General features: G+C 39.1%; 1 protein-coding gene across 1 annotated transcript in view; it reads left to right on the top strand.

Annotated features, from left to right (window-relative positions):
- Positions 1-23,659, top strand: part of NEK11 (NIMA related kinase 11) — an 88,647-nt gene that overhangs the window by 63,331 nt on the left and 1,657 nt on the right. The window contains exons 15-17 of the mRNA XM_030444489.1: positions 988-1,048; positions 7,372-7,466; positions 9,129-9,130. Coding sequence (XP_030300349.1) covers positions 988-1,048; positions 7,372-7,466; positions 9,129-9,130 — 158 coding nt within the window. The remainder of the gene's footprint in view (positions 1-987; positions 1,049-7,371; positions 7,467-9,128; positions 9,131-23,659) is intronic.

Raw genomic sequence — 23,659 nt, 5'->3', positions numbered from 1 at the left:
TCAAAAGTTTGGGAATTACAATCTTTATCCCATAATAAACAAATAAAGGGCTTTATTAAAGCAATTGTCTTAATATTGTATTTGGCCATTTACCACATTTTTCTCTGTCTACAAATTTTCATTTAATTGTTAGTGCTAATGAAAATAAAAGTAATTACAAATTTATATTAGCAGGAAACTAACTTTAAAGTTTAGTTTTGTATGAAAAATATTTAATAACTTTAAAATGAAGTCTTAAAGGTGGAATTAATTACTTAAAAAAAAGATATAAATTAAATCTTAGTATTAAGTCTGTCTTAATTCAATATATATCATGTATATCAATGCCATGCATTCTGCTGCATTTCCCAAGCTATACTGCTAAATGGCAAAAGCTCTCGTTAAGCAGGGTCAGATTTTTCTGGTTATCTGAGGTAAATCAGGCACTTCGGATGAGCTAAAGAACTGGAAGACCTGGTGCTGACTTTACCTGGCCAAAACCTCACAGGCTGCTCCAAGGGGAGCCTACAAGCCTTTGGGTTATTTGTTGAAATGGCCAACCAAGAAGCTGGTTCCTAATTTGCAAACCTCAACTAAAACAGCAGAGTCTGTTTCAAATAATTTTATCACATTTTTTTTTCAAAGTAATTTTGGTTTAGATATTCCAGGGTTAACTGATGGTAAAATGCTGCTTTGTTTTCAGAGGTGGCACATCACCCTCCACAGTAAGCATGTCTTCTTTAGAATCCATACCTGGTTACTTCACACATTTGTGTTTTGTAAAGAATCTGATGTAAATAATTGTTTGTACATAACACTATTCCCAAACCTTGTGTTTTAGGAGGAGAAAACACAGAAAAAATTCTGAGCAATGTTGACTCTGTATAGTCTAGTGTTGACATTCATTGGTGTAAGTGATATCCTTTATGTTTGTTTTATGGACCTCTGGTACATGGTGTTTAAGTCTGTGCTCCCACTAATGGTATTCCATATTTCATTTATCCACAGGACAGTGATATTGAGGCAATGGTTAAGTATCTGGAGAGTGTGCTGAATAATAGCTCATTGGGTAAGATGTTATCTCTTCTCTAAATGTAATAGCAGAAGTTATTTCCAGTCTGTATTCATCACGGTCCAATTATTTCCATTTTGTGACAAAAGAACTCAAAAAACGTAATCTTCTTGAAAACAGCTTCCCTAATCTGTGGCAGAGAAGTACAAATGTGCCAAAAGAAATGACATACACAATTAAGTGCTTCTGTAAAAAATAATAGAGCTATAAAACACAACGGTTCCAAGTGTGGAATGTTGTAACCTTTTAAAAACATGGCTTCTGCCATGCTTTTTCCAGAGGAAAATATTTAAGGATATGAAGGTTGTTTTGTATTTTTTAGTACTGGTAACAATAAGAGAAAATTAATGATTTTTTATTATTATTATGATCCAGGTTTGGGTAATATTTATTTTATTTTACAGTATCTCATTACAGGCACAGAAAAATCACAGAGAATTTAAGTTTGCAATTTAATCCTAAAATCTCCTGCAAATTCTGTTTATAAATTTAGACTCTGAAAGCTTGTTCCTCATGTCCTATTTAAAAGCTAAAAAGAAAATTATTATCAAAGAAGGCTCTTTAATGAGGTTGGCATAGTCACTGTCCTTGGAGACCACCAGGCTGAACTCTGCCTTTGTGTGGGTTGCATAAAAGCCCATCTGAGTTCCCAAAGGCTTCCATGGGAACTGCAGTCTTGTTTAGCTCCCTCATGTTTATACTTATTCAGTCAGGATAAACCTGACACAGTATTACCATGTGGCTCTGACACAGACAGGGGAAGCCTGGGAAATTCTCCTTGTAGAAGTTCCTCCAGTACTGAGCTTTGTTTCACCCCTGCTCCATCGTGAACTGATGGGAAGAGAAAACCAAACAAGACAAAGGGTGAAATAGAGTAATCCAAGCTATGGCCATCATAGACTTGTGGCCACTGAATGATCATAGAATTGGCTGGGTTGGATGGGACCTCAGATATCATCAAGTCCAACCCTTGATCCACTACTGCTGCAGTTACTAGACTATGGCACTGAGTGCCACATCCAGTCTCTTTTTAGATATCTCCAGGGACGGAGAATCCACTACTTCCCGAGGCAGCCCATTGCAATGCTTGATCACTCTCTCCGTAAAGAAATTCTTTCTAATATCTAACCTAAACTTCCCCTGGCACAACTTAAGACCATGCCCTCTTGTCTTGTTGAAAGTCGTCTGGCAAAAGAGACCAACCCCCCCCCTGGCTACACCCTCCTTTCAGGGAGTTGTAGAGAGTGATAAGGTCTCCTCTGAGCCTCCTCTTCTCCAGGCTGAACAGGCCCAGCTCCCTCAGCCTCTCCTCATGGGATCTGTGCTCGAGTCCTTTCACCAACCTAGTTGCCCTCCTTTGGACCCGCTCCAGGACTTCAATATCCTTCATAAACTAAGGGGCCCAGAACTGGACACAGTACTCGAGGTGTGGCCTCACCAGCGCTGAGTACAGGGGCAGAATCACTTCCCTGAACCTGCTGGCCACGCTGTTCCTGATAGAGGCCAGGATGCCATTGGCCTTCTTGGCTACCTGGGCACACTGTTGGCTCATGTTCAGCTTCCTGTCAATCCAAACTCCAAGGTCCCTCTCTGGCTGCTCTCCAGCCACTCTGTCCCCAGCCTGTACCGCTGCATGGGGTTGTTGTGGCCAAAGTGCAGGACCCGGCACTTGGCCTTGTTGAACCTCATCCCATTGGAATCAGCCCAACTCTCCAGTCTGTCCAGGTCCCTCTGCAGAGCCCTCCTGCCTTCCAGCTGATCGACACTTCCCCCCAGCTTAGTGTTGTCTGCAGATTTGCTGATGATGGACTCAATGCCCTCATCTAAATCATCAATGAAGATATTAAACAGAACTGGGCCCAACACTGATCCCTGGGGGACACCACTAGTGACTGGCTGCCAACTGGATGCAGCCCCGTTCAGCACCACTCTCTGGGCCCAGCCCTCCAGCCAGTTCCTAACCCAGCACAGGGTGCTCCTGTCCAAGCTGTGGGATGACAGCTTTTTCAGGAGAATGCTGTGGGAGACGGTGTCAAAGGCCTTGCTGAAGTCCAGGTAGACCACATCCACAGCCTTCCCCTCATCCACCAGTCGGGTCACCTGATCATAAAAGGAGATCAGGTTGGTCAGGCATGACCTGCCCTTCCTAAACCCATGCTGGCTGGGTCTGATCCCTTGCCCATCCTGCAGGTGCTGTGTGATTGCACTGAGGATGATCTGTTCCATAACACTGCCAGGCACTGAGGTCAGGCTGACGGGCCTGTAGTTTCCTGGGTCCTCTTTCCGGCCCTTTTTGTGGATTGGCGTGACAGTCACCAACTTCCAGTCATCTGGGATGTCCCCAGTGAGCCAGGACTCATAGCCTTGTGGCCACTGAATGATGTCTGCTCCCTTTCTGGGTCCTATGTCAGGGAGATCCTTATGAAGGAACATTCCCATCCAGTGTGTCTTCCCACCAGTGGAGATCCCATGGTCTTCAAATTCTGCAGCATTATTGTCTGCAGTGGGTTTGCAGAAGTGGAAACGGGGGCAAAATTTAGCTCTATGCTGCTCTTTGTTATTTTAAAAAAAGAAAGACGAATTGCCTTGAGGGCTTCTGAGAACAGCCCAGGCTATTAGCCAAAGACAAACAGTGGTATTTTAAAAGAATCTTAGTATTAAGGAGACTTTGTTGTCCTCTTTTTCCTTCCGTATTAAGAACAAGACGATGCAATTTACAATTATAATATTAAAGAATTAATTTGTGCTTTGATCATTAAAAAATATCTGATCATTCTGTGCTGAAGCTTAAAACCCTTCTCCAAGCTGAGTTAGTAATTAGATTTGTATGATCTATTCCAGACAAATGTATGTGATGATATTAAGAGAGAGATCTACTGTGGTCCCTTTTATTTTTCTATGCACAGTGTCCCTGAGGAAGTTGAAACATTTCCTGTTTTATGTTTCTTCCAATGTCAAGCTACAAAACTGATGTCTGAGTAATTTTCCTGTTTGCTGACTTTCATTTGTACCTTGCTTCTTTTTTTCACTGGACTGCAAATTTACATCATATGGAAATTTTCTGTATAAGTTGCATTTTACACAGATTAGATATTTGTTATTTTTATCCACCCTGAAGCTAGTTATGTCCACTTCCAGCTCTGCATTTCTTCAAGTGATCACTAGCACATTAGTTATAACCATGGGGTTGCCAGTGCCCGGCAGTGCCTCACCTCTTGTCATCCCATACCCGTAGCCCTTTACATCTCATCCTTTGTCCCCACTCTTCAAAGCATCTGTTGTTGTACTAAGCCTGCTTTTCTCTATATTAATTCAGTATGTATTTATCTCTAATTATTCAGCTGTTAGCAGAAATTTTGGTAGGAATGCCTGAGCATTTCATAATCTATGAAAATTCTCATGAGGTAATCATAATCACCCATTTTAAATGTAAGTACTTGGGAATAAATATCTGCCAGAGGATTTTCTCCCTATCAGTCCTTTCAACTTCTCTTTGACAGAGTAGGAAGGGATGCAGTGAGACACACAAATTTGTGCTTCATGACCTGAGAGGTAAAGATTTTTTGCCCTTTTGCTCTGTGTTGTTCTCTGCAATACTGGGCTAGATGATGTGCCTTTGAAACACATCTAGAAAGCCACAATACCTGCTTTTGAAATGTCAGTGCTCTTGTTGTTTCATTTGATTTTGTTAAATGAATCAAGAATGACAAATAGTTACTCTGGCCACTTTTTGAAGAAGCATAGTTCCTTGTTTGCTGTTAATGTATGGGTAGGCAAACTCCTTGATGCTGGGTGCAAAATAATTAATCAAGCAACAGCTTCCAAGAAAATACTTCAGATACACAAGTTGGCGTGGGTTATAAATCTCCCCAAGTAATATTTCTGAGGCTTGTTCTATCATTGTTGTGAAAACCTCTTAGCAGTTTTCACTGAAAAGTAATTTTTTAATGACTAAGCACACCTTTGCAGCATTCTACAACCTGTATTCCTTGCAGCTGCCTTGTAGGACACAGAAAATCATATTAAATGAAGAGGAGGACATCCTAGTTTGCATGTAGAAAATAAGTTTTGCTTGGCCAGCTGACAGTATGGAGAGTAGAGAAAGTATGAATTACTTAGCTTGGAATCCTAGAAAAAAACCCAAGAAGGATGTCCTTAATAATGAAATGTCAGTGGAGAAGAAGTTATTATAGCAATAAATAAATTGAAGCCAGTAAACAGGAGTATGCTGAGCTCTTACTTCAGTTATATATCCTGTAATAACAATAATACCAGAATTATGCTAGGACCTGTGGCTAAATATACTCTTCCTTAGCAGAATGCAAGGGTTATATTTTTCCTAAACCACTGGTGCTCAGGGCTTTCAAGGCCTCAAAGCCCCACATCTGGGCCTCAATGCTGTGTCAGGTCAGAGGAGCATGCCACCCAGTCATGACCATTGATCAGCACAGTTCTTGGGATTTGCACAGGGCCACTCTGAGGACAGCTGGATTCTCCAGTGCTGCTGAAGCAATTGAATGCCTACAGACCTCATGCAGAAATGCATGGTTATCCATGTGTAATGTCACAGTAGATGATCAAGAAATGTTTTTTGCTTTAGTGCAAAAGTTGGGTGAAGTTATTGGTTGGTAGTAAAAAATAATATTGTCATTTTTCATCTTATAAACTATGATAACTTTACCTCAGTAGTAACACTTAGGAACCAGGCAACTGTTAGCCATTAGGTGCAGAGAGAAGTTAGGAAAAACATTTTAAGAAGTCAGATCATTTGTCCATAGCCTAATAATGGGAATCTGTTTTTCTGTTGTGGTCTCTCTCCATGCCTTCTACCTCCTGAATCCAGCAAAACTCTGAATCCAGCAGACACGTCTGCAGTTCATTAGAGTCCCTCATGACAGCAAGTTTAGATGTCAGTTTTCATGATCTTGAATCATGTAAGATATAGGAGCCTAAATCCCAGGAAAGTCGTGGTTTACCATTCCCAGGAAGCATTCAGGACTCCTGGGGGGTGTCTGTACTGCTCATAGCAGGAAGGTAGCTGCACGCTCCCTCTGCCTGTATGCAATTAATGTTAACACAATCCAGACTAATCCCCAGCTGAGTCCAAGCTAAAAGCCCCTGCTAAGAGGGGAGCATGTGTTCATTTAGATAAGGCTTTGTGTCACACATTGGTGTGACTTTTTGCTTGTTCATATCCTGTGCAGAGCCCTCATGTATCTGGTCAGAACTTGCATGCTATGTGCCACAGCCCACACAGGATGTATTTCCACCATCATACATATTCTCCTCTTTTGGGAAATGAAGTCCTAACGCCAAACATTTTGCAAGAGGAAACGAAAATAGCTGCTTTGTTTAGCTTCAGCAAATTGGAAGCTGAAGTAAGATCTCTTTTGCCAATTGTAAGGAAAGGAGCACGGAAAAGGAAGGGGAGAACTGATCAAGCCAAAGAAAATGGGAGGGGAATGAGCATGAACTGGTCAAAAGAAGAGGTTTTGTCAGGAAACCAGAGGAAAGACTTTAGCCACCAGGTCACAGTGAGACTCTGGAGTTGTTTTCCAATGGGAATGGTAGGATCAATGAATAAATAAATAAAAATTCCTTAGGTAGAGCAAGGACTTGTGTTATGGAATAGAAACATGGAATTGCAGGACGTTTGGGCTGATGACTGACAGTCCTCTGTGATTCAGCACTTATGTGTTCCTGTGGATGAATACCACAGCTGTCTGTGAGCATTGTATAACAGCCCATGAGGCATACAGAAAGTGTGCATGTGTGTATATGTATATTTCTCATGCATATATATATATATTTACATTTACAGGTACGTTTATATGAAGAATGCCTTCATCTGACAGGGAAAGTGATATCCTTAGTTAAATACTTTTGGTTTACAGTAATGATCAAGCCAAAGCAGATAATTGCCTGTTGGGAAGAAGGTTCTTGCTCTTATAAATAAGTTCAGGAGAAAAGGAAGAAAATACACAGTCTAAAAAAATTTTTAGTCTAAAAAATTTCATTTCATTGACTGATTTTCTGTCCCAGCACTTCCTCAAGTGACTGTCTTTTCTGTTGTAATGTTATTCCCTGTATACTACACAGGAGGACTGTTGTTGTAATTCTGGTGCCTTTAAGCTTTAAATCTACCCTGAGAAAGGAGTTGCCCTTAATGTGGATTTAATAATCTAATTAATCTTTAATTAATGTGGCACTACCTTGTGGGAAACAGGAACATTCTACCTCCTTCTCACTGCCCTTGATTCTGCAGTAGAGCTCAGGGGATGAAGGTGAATAAGGTTATGTGTCTGTGCATTGATTTGCAGGCTCAGGGACTGTCACCAGAGTGTCTCCAGGGGCACCCCAGGAATTCAGAGCTCTCAACAGCACTATGGCTGAGACCAAACTGAAACACGAGGGAGTAAGTAGCATATTTATATGTTACCAGTATTCAGACAAAGAGGATGGATTTGGAAAACTGCAGAATACAGGAAAGAAAACCCTGTGTTGTTTCCCCAGCCGAAAAAGTACCCTAAACAAAAAGAAATGGATGGGAAGTTATTCTTTACAGATTGGATTCCTACTTACCTCCACAGATGTCACCTCTGATTGTTTTCTTGTAATCTGCACAATCATGGCCATCCTCCCAGGATCTAGTTGCCTTCACTGCTATGGGTGTTCTGAATTTTGCTTTCTGTATTAGCTCAGCACATGCCTACACATCACCATACATACTCATGTTCCTACCATGTTTGCTCCTTCAGCCACACTACATTCTTTCCTGGAAGGAAAAAGTAATGAATTTGTTTTCCATGATGATACGATTATTTGATTGCTGTTGGCTGAGATTTTCAAATGGGACAGAGGAATTTACATGTGCACCTCCCTTTGAAATTCATTGTCTAATTGCATTCAGCATCATTGAAACCTCATCTTTATTAATAAATATTTCAGTGTCTTAATAAAGCAAGGATCTGTACTTTCTTTCTTGAATTAATTGCTTAATATTTCTTGAGGTTTTATCTTTATTCAGTTATTTCTGGCCTGAGATTTGTTGTGCCCTAATTCAGGTACTGATCTGATAACCATAATGCTATGTATTAGTCCTTAACTTATTTTTTTTTCACAGTTTCACAACATTCAACTGATCTCAGATTGTAAATTATTTTAAGAAGGGCATTTTTCTCTTGTGTGGGTGGACAGAGGGAACAACATGGTGGATGTTATCAGAATACAAATTAGTTGAAACAGCTAACACTCATAGGTATTTAACTGAATCCCCTAAAGAAAAAGAATGCAACCACAATGGCCTTGATGCCAATCACTGTTAAAAACAAATTGCAGTGCCAAATGCACTGTGCATTCAAGGGAAGTACCCAATTAGATTTACTCCAGATACAACTGTTCTGTTTTATGATATTTCAAGATGCAGCAGCTCCTAGGGTTTCATTTCATGGCTTAGCCTCTATTGTACAACCAGTCAGCAGGTCTCACAGCCTACTGTGAGGTTGCTTTCCATTCCCTTTTCATGGAAAGTACTTCAAAAAAATTAAAAATTCATCATGTTGTGCCAAAGGGTTGCAAGATGGTGTTGTTCTGTCAAAATGCCTACTGATCTGAAAGCCTTCACCTTGTTTTCTCGTAGTTACAGGATGAAGCTTAACTATTTGAACTTTATAGTCATTGCTTTTATGGCTGAGGTATGATTGAATCACTTTCTTCGTTCATATTCTGTTTTATCCAGTGCTGTTTCATGGTTTTCACAGTTTATTTGTTCTAATGGCATAAGCACATAGTGGTGGTTAATGCTAAAAAGTTAGAAAGTGCTATTATATGATTCTTTGGAAACATTCCTTTTCAGAATAGTTTATAAACCAGCCATGTGCTGATGAAAAGCCTGCTTAGCTGCAGTAATTCACATGTAATGCATGAGAGTTCCTGATCTTTCTTAGTTATTTCATTTCTGTGTGAGATAGGTCTGTAGCCCAAAAAACCTGCCCAGCCAGCATCTTGAGAACTTACAGATCACATCCATGAACAATTTTCACATTACATTTATTAAGAGAAAAAATTAAGGAGGGAGGAGTATGTTTTGCATTTGTTGAGGGGGGTTTGATAACTAAGGGTACAAATCTCCTTTTGTGCATTATAGTAGCTACTTTAAAGAAGTCTATCAAAATATTTACTTAGGTTATTGCCCTTTCCCCTAAACAAACTATGACCCTGTCATTTCCTGAATATGTAAAGGTGAGTATGTTGATTGCTTGGAAGTTAGGGTGTTCAGAAACAAATGAGTGAGCACAGTTCTCAGCACACACATATGCAAGGAGATCTGTGCAGTCTTACATGGACAGTCTGTACATGAGGGAGAGTGGAGAAGTTTTCAGTGGTGAAAAGGAAGTAAAGCTGGCTTCAAATTGCTGCATGAAGCCCCAGCTGCTTTGCTTATCCCCCAGTGAACTTCACAGGGTGTGCTGTACTTTGCCCTTACAGCAGCGCTGCTTAGGCAAGGCTGATATGATTTAAACTTGTGCTATTCAGTTGTACTCAGGAAGCCACAGACTTATGGTGGGAACTTCCAGTTGACAGCTTCTAGTGAAAGTGGGAATGTGTTTCTTTTTTGTTTTAAAGAAACTGAGTCGCTGGAGTTCTTATTTGGAAACAGAAAAGAAGAGAGGTGGAGGCAATGTGGAAATGCAGTGGAATCTGTCTAGGTGGCAAGTCACTATAGAAACAGAAGTATAAAGGTTTTGGTTTTCAGATGCTAACAGAAATAGATTCTGATGAGGGGGAATATTTTATATCATGAATTCTCAAACTAAGCACCGTGCCTACACATTACATGATGAAAGAATGAAAAGAAACTCATTACCTCTGAAAAAAATGTCAGATTCATGTAAAATGACAGAGTTCAACAGCAAGAAAGCCTTTTAGCCATTTTTGATTGACACGTGAATGATGTGGGCTTGCAAACAGCTGCAGTTGGACAGCCACTTGACAAGATGTGATGTGCTCATTGCTCAGATCTTAGCAACATGCTGCACTGAGTGCATTGTTTGGCATTAGAGAGACTTGCTGTTTATCAGAGTGCCAATTTAAGTAGCCTCTCCTTTATTCTTGTGCAGGGCTTTATACCTCTATTGATATATATATTGATATACCTCAGAGCACAGCTGTGCTAAAAGTCCTTACAGGAATGTAGAAGGAAATCTTGGATGTCCTTGAGTATGATAGGTAGGAGTCCTCTGTTTTCTCCTATTTTAAGTAAAAAAAAGGCACAGGGCCTAACTGATAGGCAGCCCAATAGTGCTAGCAGCTCGGTCACCAGCTTCGAGAACATTTTCCCTGGCACCGTCTTTCCAATTCCCACTGCACCCTGTTCAAGCATTTTTAATTGCTATCTTCTTGGTAAACCTAATGATAACATTGCCTGCTCCAGCGACAACAACTTCTGCTTTGTTATACTTGACATCAATGTTCATTATAAAGTTTACAACAGCAGAGATTTAACTTTCCCTTTCAACTGGAATTAATTTTCTCCAAAAAAAGTACTTCACTGCTAAGCATTTCAATATCAGGATCTTCTGCAATGTTGATAAGAAATCTCTGTTTCTTTGCTTTCTCAAAGGTTATTCAAGCTTTTTTTTCATTATGCTTTTTCCCAGCCTTACATTTTAAGAGTGGGAATTTAAATAAATATATAAATCAGAGTTGTGTGACTCATGTTCATACTGGGATCTGAGGCTGAGGAATTGTGTTAAATGCAGAAAACAGGAGCCATTTCTTGGTATTTTCTGTTGAGAACACATCTCATTCTCATGGTGGTTCCCATCAATTGTACTCAGTAACTTGGTCCATGCCTCAGTCTGAGAAGCTCTCCTGTCACACCAAATTATCTTCACCAAAGAAATCCATGAGGAAAAACTATCAGTTCCACTGATGCTCCCATATAGAGATTTTCCAAATATGAGTCTCAGAAGAGACCCATGCTGTTATTCACAAACAAATCTTCAAGCCAAAGCTTTTTTTTTTCTCCCACTGTCAGAAGAAATCCTTATGCCACCTTTTTTTTTTTTTTTTTTTTTTTCCCCCCCCTGAGGTCCATACTGCTTGTCAAAGTGATCTTTACAATATGTCACAAGCTTTGGCAGTAAATGGGCTTCGTCCCTAAGGAAAGGTTTTAAAAGTCACTGTAGCAAACACTAGCTTGTTTTCTGCCAGCTTCTTAAAAATTTGGTAGACAAAGCCAAGGCTTTCTTCAGGCTTTGACTAACAGCACTGTTAGCTTTTATGAGGCTTGAGGTGAATATCTACATTAAAAGAAAAGGATGCAACTTGTTTGTATCTCTAGCTGAAAAAAAATTTCTGCTTCTTTTCCGTTTATTCTGTTATATTCTGAGGCCTTTCTTTCCAAGTTTTTGACCATCTCAGCCACAATTTGACCACAGTGAAGGGCCTGTCAGAATCAGACAAAACTGTGGAAAGTCTGACTATGTGAGTTGACATCTCTAGTATATGCAGGTTTTCATGATCTAAAATGAAAAAGAAAAGGGTGAGAAATAAGGCAAGTGTGAAGAGATTTGTGAAAAAGAATGAGCCTTTGTAGGGGGTTTGGTGCAGTTGGCTATATTCACAATTGCAGATCCCTGTATTATATAGTATTTATATCCCAAGTGTACAGTAAGTGGAGGCTTCCTCTTGGAGCTTCTTCAGCACTGTATTAGACATTTTGTTTATTTATTGGCTTTGTAAAACCAGGATTTGTGTTTTACAGAGCTAAGGTTACTTTTTGCATAGTGGAACAGCTATCTAATAGAATATATATATCATTCTCTCTTTCCAGAAAATGTACCGAGAGATAAAAATGTAGGAAATGAAGGAAAAAACTTAGTACAGAGTGTTTTCTGTTCCTTTGTGGAGGAATTCATGAATGCATACAATGAGTCATTTTAATAGCCATGAACTTTAATATGCAGTTTAGATTCCAATAAAATGTATGTCGGTGAAAGGAAAAGGCTTTTATACCCCAAATTTTAAGTAAATTAAAATCCTTTAGCACAGCAGTAAGCACCTGTTAGTCAGTCCTTGAAGTCTTACACACAGCAGTGTACCACGATCAGACAAAAGATTTCATCATCACCTGCTGAGTGTAAGTAAAGCTGTCTTTCAGAACTTATGGTGAAAAGGCATTTGGTGATATTTTATTCTGTTCCTATGAATGCTCATAATACTATTGGTTTAGACTCATAAGCATATAGTCTTCTTTTGCTTGGGACATTGACATCAAATATGTAGTTCATCTTAAAAATTCAGAAAGAAAGGTCATACTGAAGTCATTGAATAGGCACTGGATATTCTTAAAGATAAGTAGTCCCAAAAATGCCTACAGTATATAAGATTTTTTTGCACATTTATTTCTGTACGCTTTTGAACTACTGCAGTAGAGAAACTGATTATTTGATTTAGTGTTTTATTAGATGTTGGGTTGACCTGGTCCTAAGGGCCAGGTCTGAGCCTTCTGAAACTGATTTTGTTGTTAGTAGCATTGAGGGAAACTTTAGGTGAAGACAAAAGCAACATCAGGTTTTTAGACTTCAATCAAAAAAAATTTTCACTGACCTTTTGCCATTGACAGGCAGCTTGCAGGCGTTATGATGTAAACATGCATGAGGAATAAGATGTCTTTTTACAGATGAGACATATTTGGTAAGGTTTCTTATTGACATGGTCTGAGCTATGACTGTTTTTTGTGGACAAATAGAGGGCATTATTCTTGACACTATTAATCCTGAAATATTTTTGCGCATGATATTTCCTCTTACACATGGTACAGTTCTTCTGTGCAATACTTCATTTTCTGGTAATGATTTCTGTCTGGTGATCCAAGACACCTTACAGCATAGCTGTAGCTTTTTGCTTCTCATGGGCTAAGCCAAAATATATACTTGCATATTTATCCTGCTTGATACAGTCTTTCTCACAACTCATTTTTAAGGCCAGAATCCATCTCTTAATTTAGGGCCAAACGAACTCTCCACAGAAACACATCAAATGCCTTAGCCCATGAGTTACTCCTTCTTTTACTGTTAATCTATTTCAAGATAATTGCATACTTACCTCCCAGACCCTGATATGAAGATCTGAAGTATTTTGGTTTTAGTATTTGTTTTACAAGCAAGTGAAGTAAGAATAGAGTGAAATTAACCAAGATTGTCTAGGAGAGTCAGTTGCCTTTACATGACTGAGTTGGGAATTCAGTGTCTCCTGTCACAGAGAAGTGACTGAGCTTGTGAGCCATTACTGTCCCAATTCAACAACTGAGAGAAGAAGTGAGAATGAGTGAATCTTGGACTCTTCCTGCCTGAGAACAAACGAAGGTGAGTGGGGCAGTGACTACTGCCTGGAAGTGTAGGAGTACTCTGCAGTAGATGTAGTAGTTCCCCCTCAGGGATGAAGTTGGAGCTGATGATCAGCTGATGATGTCCATGCTGTTCCCCTTGCCATAGCAAGAGTTAGCTGCCTCTTTGTCTTGACCCTCTGTCTCTGCTTTCCTCAGCTGTGTGTTTGGAACTGTTACCATCCAGAATGGGAAAACTAGGCAACATCTTGGAGCACCCGAGAAGGTAAAGTTCCACTCACTTCCAAAAGTACTGAGGCACCCTGTAGATGGCTATCCTGTGAATATCTTCCCGGTCATTGACAGCTACTACTCAGTTCCTGGTGGAGGTCCTAATCTCCTGGACTCCTCTTGGGTACTATCCTGATTCTCATTTGTAGAATCATTTTTATTAGAAAAGCCCTTTAAGATCACCAAGTCCAACCATTAATCCAGAGTGAATGCATATAGCATTTCATCCTTATGTCAGGAATGGTGTGATCCCTGATATACTGCTGGATCAAACTGAATCTTCAAGATTAGAGTGGTAGGTGGGCAAAGGCATGAAAATATGTGAATCTTGGAAAATCCATTGTATTAATTTTGACCTTGCCTAGCTTCCGCAAAAGAAGTAAAGTATAATATTTGATTTGATTTTCTCCACAAACAGTTTGTTACTAGCTTCTTCTTTTCTTCCTAATACATGCAGGATCACACAGGAAGCAAAGTCAACAGAATTAATAACCCCAGGATTCATGCCTGCAGGTGGTATCTGTTTCTCTGCTATAATAGGACAGAAGTTATGTCCATTTAAGTTGGAAATTATGACATCTTCAAAATAATCACGAGGATTCATTCCACATGCCCAGAGTTTTGCAGGTTCTTGCCTTCAATTCTGGTGCTTGTTCAGCTGTAGAGCCTTTGTTATTCTTCACAATGAGCTCAAATATGCCTGAGAGAACTGGAAGTTGCCAAGTGATCCATAATTTAGTCGTTAGGTGTGGGTGTACTGATTATATGGAACTTAATGTGCTGCCCTGCCAGCTATGAGCAATGTAGGAGCTGAAAAACTTTTTAATGAAAGGTATTTGGCAATAACAGTATGTTTAACTAAGTTTTTTTTTCTTCATTTGTCTATGGAGATAGTGTATATGTATTGCTCTAGCCTGATGATTGTGGAAAATTAGTATTTAGGTCCCATGTTGCTAATCCAAGTGTACTTGGGTTTTCAGTCAGTCTGTAATATAGAATATTTGCTGGCTTCTCTGAAATAGTCTCCAGTAGGAAGCCTCCAGCTATGTAGTCTAAATTGAATCAATACTAGGTTATTTACTCCATCCTAGTGTAAAGCAGGCCACAAACATTGGTGTACAGTTGCTTCATTTGTTGTCCTAATTCATTTGTTGTTGTGCTAAAGTTTAAGGGCTCAGTTCGGCAAAGTACTTGAGCATGTACGTGATGTTAAACAAAAGTAGACTTTGTCTTTTGAAAGACAGCAGATGCCTAAGTTTATATAAATATTCAACTGCTTGCCTTGATTCACCATTGAATAGAGCCATATGGGAGGATTTTAACACGGACCTATCTGTTCCACAGATGGAACACAAGGTTCTATCAGCCTTTCCTGGAAACCTACAGACTTCTCTGGGCCCCCTTTGTGGAAAGACACAAAATACTTCAGAGCATCTATTTCAGGCTCCTACCCTGTATTTCTTGAAAGTTATAGATTGTTTTTTGAGAAGCTTATGCTGCTCCTCCTGTACCTTGGGACTGGAAGAACCTGTCTCCAGTCAATACCATCATTTTGGCAGCTTTTAGCAGTGTTACTTTGGAATGAATAAAGTGAACAAATTCATTAGCTATAGAGAGTGTTTCTACTAGCTAACATACAAAAGGGCATGATTAAGCTTTGATGTATTTTCTTGGGATGCTTATCCTGGGGCTCATTTTGCATGTTACTTTAACCTCAGATCTAACCCTTAAAGTATAAGATTTTGTGAGTTTACTTAGATACGTGAAGAAAGCTCAGGCTTTTAAAGTTTCTCTGTTGAGCTGCATGTCACAGATGGATGAGTAATTCTGTTATACTGAATTTTCAGGGTTTTTTTTTTTAGTGGACCATGATGTCATAGTTTCTTTAGTGCTAGAGACAGCTTTTATCCAGTAAAAAATACATAAAATTATAATTATATATTCATTCATTTTAAAATGTTGAGCAGCCCCAAACACTCAAAATATTAGGAGAATTAAATTAATTCATCTTTTTGTTTTGCACAAAAATCAGAATTCCCCTAGCTTCTCGTGCTGTGCATACGTGATACACAGATTGAGCTATTCAGTTTTCTAGTGCCTTGGTGTTGTCAATAGTTTGCAAATGTGAGAATGCTTCACACAGCATTAATTGTATAGTCTGTTTTCAAGACAGAACCACATGAAGAATCTTGACAATGTTTATTAGACATAACACTGCGACCTTGGGAAAATTACAGAGACTCTTGGGAGAAATATAAGCAGGGAATATGCAAAGGGCATTCACTGAAGCCTTGCTAGGGCTCTGGATGTTTACTGTTTCCCACATTGTTTCTGTCTTCCTCTACTTGCTACTCTAATACTGTACTTGTGTGAAAGAAAAATGTGTCATTTTCCTTCTTTGCTTCAGCACAGTTTTTCTCCATCATCACATAGTGATTTCTGCTTTCTGCATAAGTCAGTCATTATACTATATATCTCACGTTCCCCATGTGGAAGGAAGTGAACGATGCAGAGTTAGTATCATAAAAAACAGCCCATGAAATGAAAAAACATGGGCAGCATGAATATGATCTTGTATGAAGAAGAGGCTAGCAGACCCAAAATACCATATTGGCTGTTGCTTCACAGGGAGCAGCCACCACTTCTGAGGGTGTAGAAGCATCAGGGGTGGCTCTGTCACAGGTCTGTCTCTTTCTGCAGTGAGCTTCATTGCTGAGGAGCTTGTTTTCCTGAGTTGCATGGCTTCAGAGTTTGGAGGTATCAAACCAATTGTCCTACATTTGCGTAATACACGTGCTATGTTCACATTAACCAGACATGGCCAAAGGAAAAAAACAGAGGGTTTTAGTACTTGTAAGGCCTAACCTTTCTCTTAGTTTCAAGGTAACACCTTAGACATGTATCTCCATTAAATTTCTTGTCTTTTGAAAAAGATTTTTGATCCGAAAGAGAAGAGCTGAGTATTGCGAAAATACATTTAGCTTAATGGTAATTTTTCTGATCCCTTCATGTTTCAAAGAAAGCTTGGATTTTATCTTTTTGAATCTACTAGATGAAACAAATTATTTAGATATTATGATTGTTATGTTCCTGTAAATGTTAATAAAAATCCTAGTTAGTCTTTTATATGTCTTTTCTTGGCAGATAGCATACTTTTCTTTGATTTTGAAAGATCTGAGACAGAGGAATGCCAGGGTTCTATTTTGAAGAGTAGATAGGTATTTACTTTTTATTCTTTGAGAAAAAAGGCATAAAGACTAGACACATACCTGCCTTGTTAAATGCCTAAAGAGCTCTGCAAAGCTTGTCTTATTCTGATGAAGAGCCACAAGAAACTGAAAACATTAGCCTTTCCAGGCCTAGCTGAAAATCATATATCTACTATCCACAGGTGGCAATGGCTTTTCTTTCTTCTTCTGCCTTATGGTGTACTCATTGTGTGGCTCTGGCAGAACAAATTGATATTTCAGGTCTTTCTCCTCTTTGGTGCCATGAAGTTTATCCAGGGTTACATATGTGGAAAGGGACCTGAAAGAAGTTGTGGACTTAATCCACCTACCTTCATGCCCCTTCCAGCAGATATAGATATGAACTAAACATAAATGTTCAATATAAAAAAATATGTAACTATAAAAAAACAGTTCTTTGTGTCTGTGTTAGTGTATGCATTTCTATGTATACATAGATAGATCCATATATACTTATAACTGTGCATCTCAGGATACTCAGCGGGTGTTTTTATTTTTAATTTTTAAAATATCTTTTCAACTGGATTAATTAAAGCATTACTTCTTTTATGCCAACCTCCTGTGGCTGTTTAGCATAGTTCAGCACTTGAATGCTGCTTCATCTTCTGTGTCTGTACAATACATAAGCTCATAATGTGGGGCTTATAACTGGCTTATAACTCAGAAATGCATTGTTTTACATCCAATATTAAAGTTTAACAAGATATGGCTAAAGACAGCATGAAGGTTTTCCAAGGATATGTAGTAATATGTACTGGTTTGATTGCTGTATTGAAATACATATCTGTATCTTTTCCTTTCTGTGATGGGCAAATTGTTAGTTTTAGAACTGTTATTTTAGTGCAAGATCCTCAATCAGGAGATGCTCCCCCAAATTCAAGCCTCGTAAAAGAAAATCAGCATTAGCAATTAATTACCACACAGCTGAACAAAAGAAATTGCAGTTATATTCCTACTCTTAAATTCTTGTGAGAACTGCATATAATTATTGACTTCTTTGAGATAACTTCTGCATCCTTGCGTGCCCACATGCAAAAGCAGCAGTATTTTGCACTGCTCTTCAGAGACATCTGTCTAAAACAAATGCATTGATAAACAAAGTAGATGGCATCAGGTGTGTGTTAAATGTGCCTTGAATTTTTGCTTGATCTTGACCAGTGAAGCTGAATGAGCTCAGTTGATGACATTTCAAAACCTCTTTGTATGTCATGACATTGTTAAAAACCTGGGTGTTATTGAAAATAAGTTTTCCAAGGCTAGGAAATCTCAGAATGTGTATAAAGAGACTGCTGCCCAGGGAAGTGTGTTTCAGATAATTCTTCATGGGCACTAAACAGTATAATTTTTAGCTGTCTTACCTCCTGAAGAACAGCTTCATATAAGGTAACTTGTTTCCTCTCTCAATTTTAGTTTTGACAGGAAACTTGCAAATATAAGAGGACTTTAAAATGGCAATATTCAGGTTTCATTTAAATCAATGTGTTTTGTTGTGGCTTGCTTGTTGTTTTTCTTCTGTGAAAAAAATTAAGAAAAATCACCTCTTATGACAGAATCTAGTCTGAATTAGTAGTAGCTACTATTCAACTAAAAGCTCAAAATTCTAATTCACACTTCTTCCAAAAGCAGATGTCAGCTTCAATTACTCTTTTACAGATTCACTTATCTCAGAAAATGAGATACATGGAGAATGTTGTTGTTCATATTTTTTCAGCTGTGTGTCTACAGCTTTTAATAATTAGATCCTGCTTAGCCCATGGGAAAACATGTCCTAAATATACTTTAGATTTTGCCAGTCTTTGAAGCAGAACATCAGAGAGTTTTGTTTGCAGGCAAATTAAGGTGCTTTAATTAAGGAATTATAAAGTAATTAAGGGTGAATTATGAAAACTATTATTGTGTCTTCAAATGAAAAAATATTTTTCAACAGTAATATGATGAAAGTTAAAGTCTACTGAGGCTTGAAGGTAAAGATGGGGGCTAATAAACAACTCAGATTTTCTTTTACTGGCTTTTAAATAATAATTCTTTCAGTACTTTGTTGTGTTTTTTTTTAAAAAAATAGCCCTTAAACATTTCCATGCTTTTCACACACCCAAGACTGAGCAGCTGTCAGAACTAGAAACGTATTGCCCTACCTTTAGAGTTAAGTTGCTAAAAAAATAAATCATGGAACTATAATGCATTTCTAGCAGATCTCAAGCGTGTTTGTAGAGCAATGGTCAAGCGTTGCTGCAAATGCTGTTTTAAACCCAGAGCGATTTCTTTCATGTTTCAGAGAAGTTTTAATCATTGATAGTGAGTAATGCCAATATACTGAATGACAGGAAGATAACTTGAGATGAGAGAGACCTTTTGTATTGTAACTGAGATAAACCTGTTTGTTTACTGAATCATGAGGTGCTATAGCACATATCCTAAGATTTTGTGGTCTAGTTAGAATATTTTGTATGAGATGAAAGATATTTAACTTCTGGACTCTTTTGCAGCTTCATATCTGGAGATAGATGTAACAAAGTTTTTCACCAAGATTCCTGTCACTGCTGGTTAACTGCACAGTGGCATGATTTTACTCTTTTAGAGAGAAATAAAAGGTTAATATGTAAATGCTTAGAAATAGCATGTTCAGTGACAAATCAAAGTTTGATGTGTTGATAGGAATCCTTCGTAATACTGCTGGAATCCATAGGGATACCCTTGAGTTATAGAGAACAGAGTTTAGTGAAATCTGCTGAAATTATATTCCCAAAGATCTCTGCACATCCTTTTATGCCACGTGAGCCCTAGTCATGACAGATTGCCTCCTATTGTATAATATGCTAGTTGGTGTAGGATGCAGATGGCCTGGCTGCATCTGAAAGGCTAAATAGATGCCCACTGGGATGAAAAGTCCGTGTACAGAAAACTTCTGTTTTTAAGGTTTGCAACAAGGTAGCTGTGAATAACATTCCCATTTTGAAACCACTGGATTTCCTGTGGTTGGCTTAGGAACTGTTTGTTTATTGCCTGCTATGGCAGAGGTGAAGCCTTGCAGCTGATGTCTGATCCAGAGAGATTTTCATGGTGTTATTCTGGTGTGCTCAGCAGTGACTTGTGCCAAGCATGGTGCCTTAGCAGCTGCAGAGCTCCTGAGCATGGACCCCACTGTAACTGCCTCGAGACACTGGTGAAACCTGGGTACTTGCTAGCAAGAAGTGTGGCTTTCCTTTGAGAGTGGATGAGGGAGAGCAGAATGGTTTTAAATGATAGTTGCTATCATGCTGAATGACGTTGGGAAATGAGAAGCTGAAACCCCCCTTAGGTGCTGATTTGTGTCACAGTTATCATGCAAGGCAAGGGATGACAAGTAGCTGAGAGATAATAACCCACAGAGGAGCACAAACATAAAACATTGATCCTGGTTTGTGGCTTTTGTCAGTGCTGCATAAAGGTAGGTGTGTTGTAATTGATCTCCAGACCAGCAAGGAAATGTTAGTAGGTAGCTAGTAGGAGAACAGTCAAAATAAAGACCCGCAGGGTAACAGAAAATTATTTGTTCACCCAGGGAAAGATTTACAGCTTCATCAGCCAGTGGAGAACACAACATTATTATATTGTCAAATTTTAGTAATTTTGCACTCGTGTAGGAAATCAACTGCAAATCACCAGCTAGCCTGATAAATTCATTTGGGCCCAGATCCACGACATAACTTGGAACATTTTAAGGCACCCTGAGTATAAAATTGCAGTTCTCAAGGCTCCTGTTTAGCTCTCCTCCAAGGCTGGCAGTGAGTCAAAGCAGTAAATGCCTATGATTTTGCTGATATTCATGCTGCTTCTCACACACTCAGAAACACCTTACCCTTGACAGAACCAAGCCCCTATCTCATGCCCAAACCCTATCGTTATCCACAAATCAGATTTCTTGTCTGCCTGTATGGCCTTTGGGGCTTGTTCCACTTAATTTTCTCTAGGCATGGATTGTGTGTTAGACAAAAGCTGGCCACAGGAGGCATTTTATTTCAATCCACAACTTCCCTTAATAATTTCCTTGGATAAGAGTGAGGAGAGTGACCCTATTTGCTGTCCTGCCAGTCAGTGGCTGGTCAGAGCATGGCTCTGGAGGGCCCCAGGCCTGTGCATCCTCTGCCTGGAGCAGTGGGACTGCCTTCTGCAGTCAAGAATAGCAAAGGAAGTTGAGCTCATTGTTTAATCCCTTGTGGTTAGCAGTGAGGACACTCACTTACATGTAGTAACCTGGATTTCAGTCCCAAGGACTGAAGGACTCCAACAACTGCTCATACTATTTTTATTTTTTTTTTTTTTTTTTTTTTGCAGGGACTGTTTCATAAAAGTAATGTTTGCATGTACCTCTTGTATTGCTCTTGGTCCTCGGTCTATCCAGAGTTGGTCTCCATCCATTGCTCATTCTCTCCTGGTCTGGTACATCTGCTTTCATACAAATCAGGATGAAGGTGAAGATGAGTCCTTTGTCCCCCAGTCTGACTGGTGATCATGGTACCACTCTCAGAGGTGTGGGTTTGAATCTCATTCTGTCCCCAGGTTTCCATCTCTCCGAGTGAATGCTCTAACCATGGATTCTAGGATAAAAGGGGACAACTGGGTCCCCATGTTGTCATGTTGAATTGCTGTGTATCCTGGGTGGGCAGAGGCAATTCCAGACTTTACTAAAGCCAGGGTCAGATTTAGGGCATGGCTTTCTTCAAGTGTTGTATGCAGTTGCATTGAGTGGATGTCTTTTCCTGTGAAGAAAGGTTGAGAGCATTGGGGTTGTTAAGCGTGGAGAAAAGAAGGCTCTGGAGACACTTTATTGCATCCTTCCAATACTTGAAGGGAGCCTATGAAAGATGGGGACAAAGCTGTATATTTCATTGCATGAACATGATGCTGGAAAATTAGGAAACACTGTGCTCAAATACCAGCAATGAATCCCTCCATATATCTAAATCTTTGTAACACAGCAAAACAAAAGAAAGAACAGTCTAAGATCATCCTGGGTCAGACCCTTGGCTGGTAGAGACTGATGTAACTCCTTTGATTTCACCATAGTAAAAAACAATTTAAGGCAGTGTGGGATGGGGTCTGGCCCACAAAGCTTGCCAGAGTGATGAAAGCTGAAATGTCAGGTGTCAACTTTGCTAGTGCAGTCTTGGCTGAGAAGGGGGTGATGGCTCAGTTCTGGGGCAAAATAGTGAGTCTGTAGTTGACTGAGCTGTAAGATATCACAGAGAGAGTAAATGCCAGTAAAGCAGAGACCGTGGCCAATTGGGAGCTCTGTACTTGTTCTCAGAGCACATTTGGTGGTAAAGCTTTTAATAATTTCAAAATTGTAAATGCAGGTATCTCAGATTTCATGTGAAACAGAAGTAGCTATAAACAGAAGGTCAGTGCAAAATCTGTAACTGCCTCTGGAGGACTTCATAAGTATGGAAATATATTCCCTAGCATAGGATCAGGGCCCTAACGGGCAAAGCTTGATTTCCAGGAAGCCACTTTACCCTTCCTTCTATCAGGATGATGCATTCCCACAGTAGTGTCTATTTGGCATTTACTGTCTCAGATCCCACATTTCTGCCTCCATCACAGACATTGCATGATGTGTCAGCAGACTCACATTCATGCAACTCTCAAGTCTGATGCTGTCTTTTGTAAAAACAGGTTATAATTTTTGTTGCCTACCCTTTAATTTACAACCTAGGAAAACTTCTTCTCTAATTTGATTGTATCAGCAATTATACAGCTGATTTACATGCTCTGCCAAGCTTAACTGAAAAGATTCAAGTTTGCAGGTCACATTTACTAGCAGAAGCAACGCTCCTGGGGTACATATTTGCTTAAAATTTCATCTTTAAATATATAGGACAGCCAAAAAATTAAATATACTTGTCTAAGAGGAAAGAGAAGAGTCAGAAAAAGCATTGCTGAAGTAACACTGATTTCAAAATAGCTTCTCATGTGTTGATTTTTAACCACAGGGGAGAAATAGTGTAGTAATTCCAATGGAATTTTGTGAAGAAATGTAAATTATTTGCTAAACCACTGTTTATCTTTCTGTGCTAATCTAATCCATGGGTTTCCAGTGCCTGAAAATTAATCATTTCCAACAGTGTTAGTTTTCCCTAAACAGCATCACTGGTAGGAAAAGTAAAAGGCAGTTTTTAATTTAGAAACTAGTTACTAAAAAAGTGGTTACTAGTTTTTTTAGTTAGTAAAACTGACTTAGGCCTGAATCTGCAGAGATTCCAGCCTGGCCATGTGGCTTCTGATCCCAGCTCATGGCTTTCTCTGCCCCAAATTTCCAAGCCACCTCTGTGTCTGGAGCCAGGGGATCACAGCCAGGAATGATCAACCTCCAGAAAACAAATGAACAACAACAAAACAAATGAACTTTTAGAAACAATAAAGTAAAATTCTTTACAATGGTTTTCTAAGATTGGGAGAATTTCCATAATATGGAAACTGCATGGCTGCAATCTTAAGTTCACCGAAACTTAATACCTTAAGTGCAGGTATTCAGGTTGAAATTTTGGAATACTAAATCATTCACTTCTCAATACCTCCTTTTTTGTCTAAAGGAATTTCCAAGAAGCAAAGTGTTAAGGCATACGATGTTTTAACATGGTACAGATACAATATGTGTAATGCTTGAGAAATACAGAAGAGCATTAGAATCTCAGATAACATTATTTAATTTTACTGCACAAGAATAATTTGTAACCTTGCTCAGATACACTGAGAAGG

Source organism: Calypte anna, chromosome 2 (assembly GCF_003957555.1).
Source record: "Calypte anna isolate BGI_N300 chromosome 2, bCalAnn1_v1.p, whole genome shotgun sequence".
Taxonomy (NCBI): Eukaryota; Metazoa; Chordata; class Aves; order Apodiformes; family Trochilidae; genus Calypte; species Calypte anna.
The sequence above is the reverse complement of the archived record's forward strand: the minus strand, read 5'-3'. Positions and strand labels throughout refer to the sequence as shown.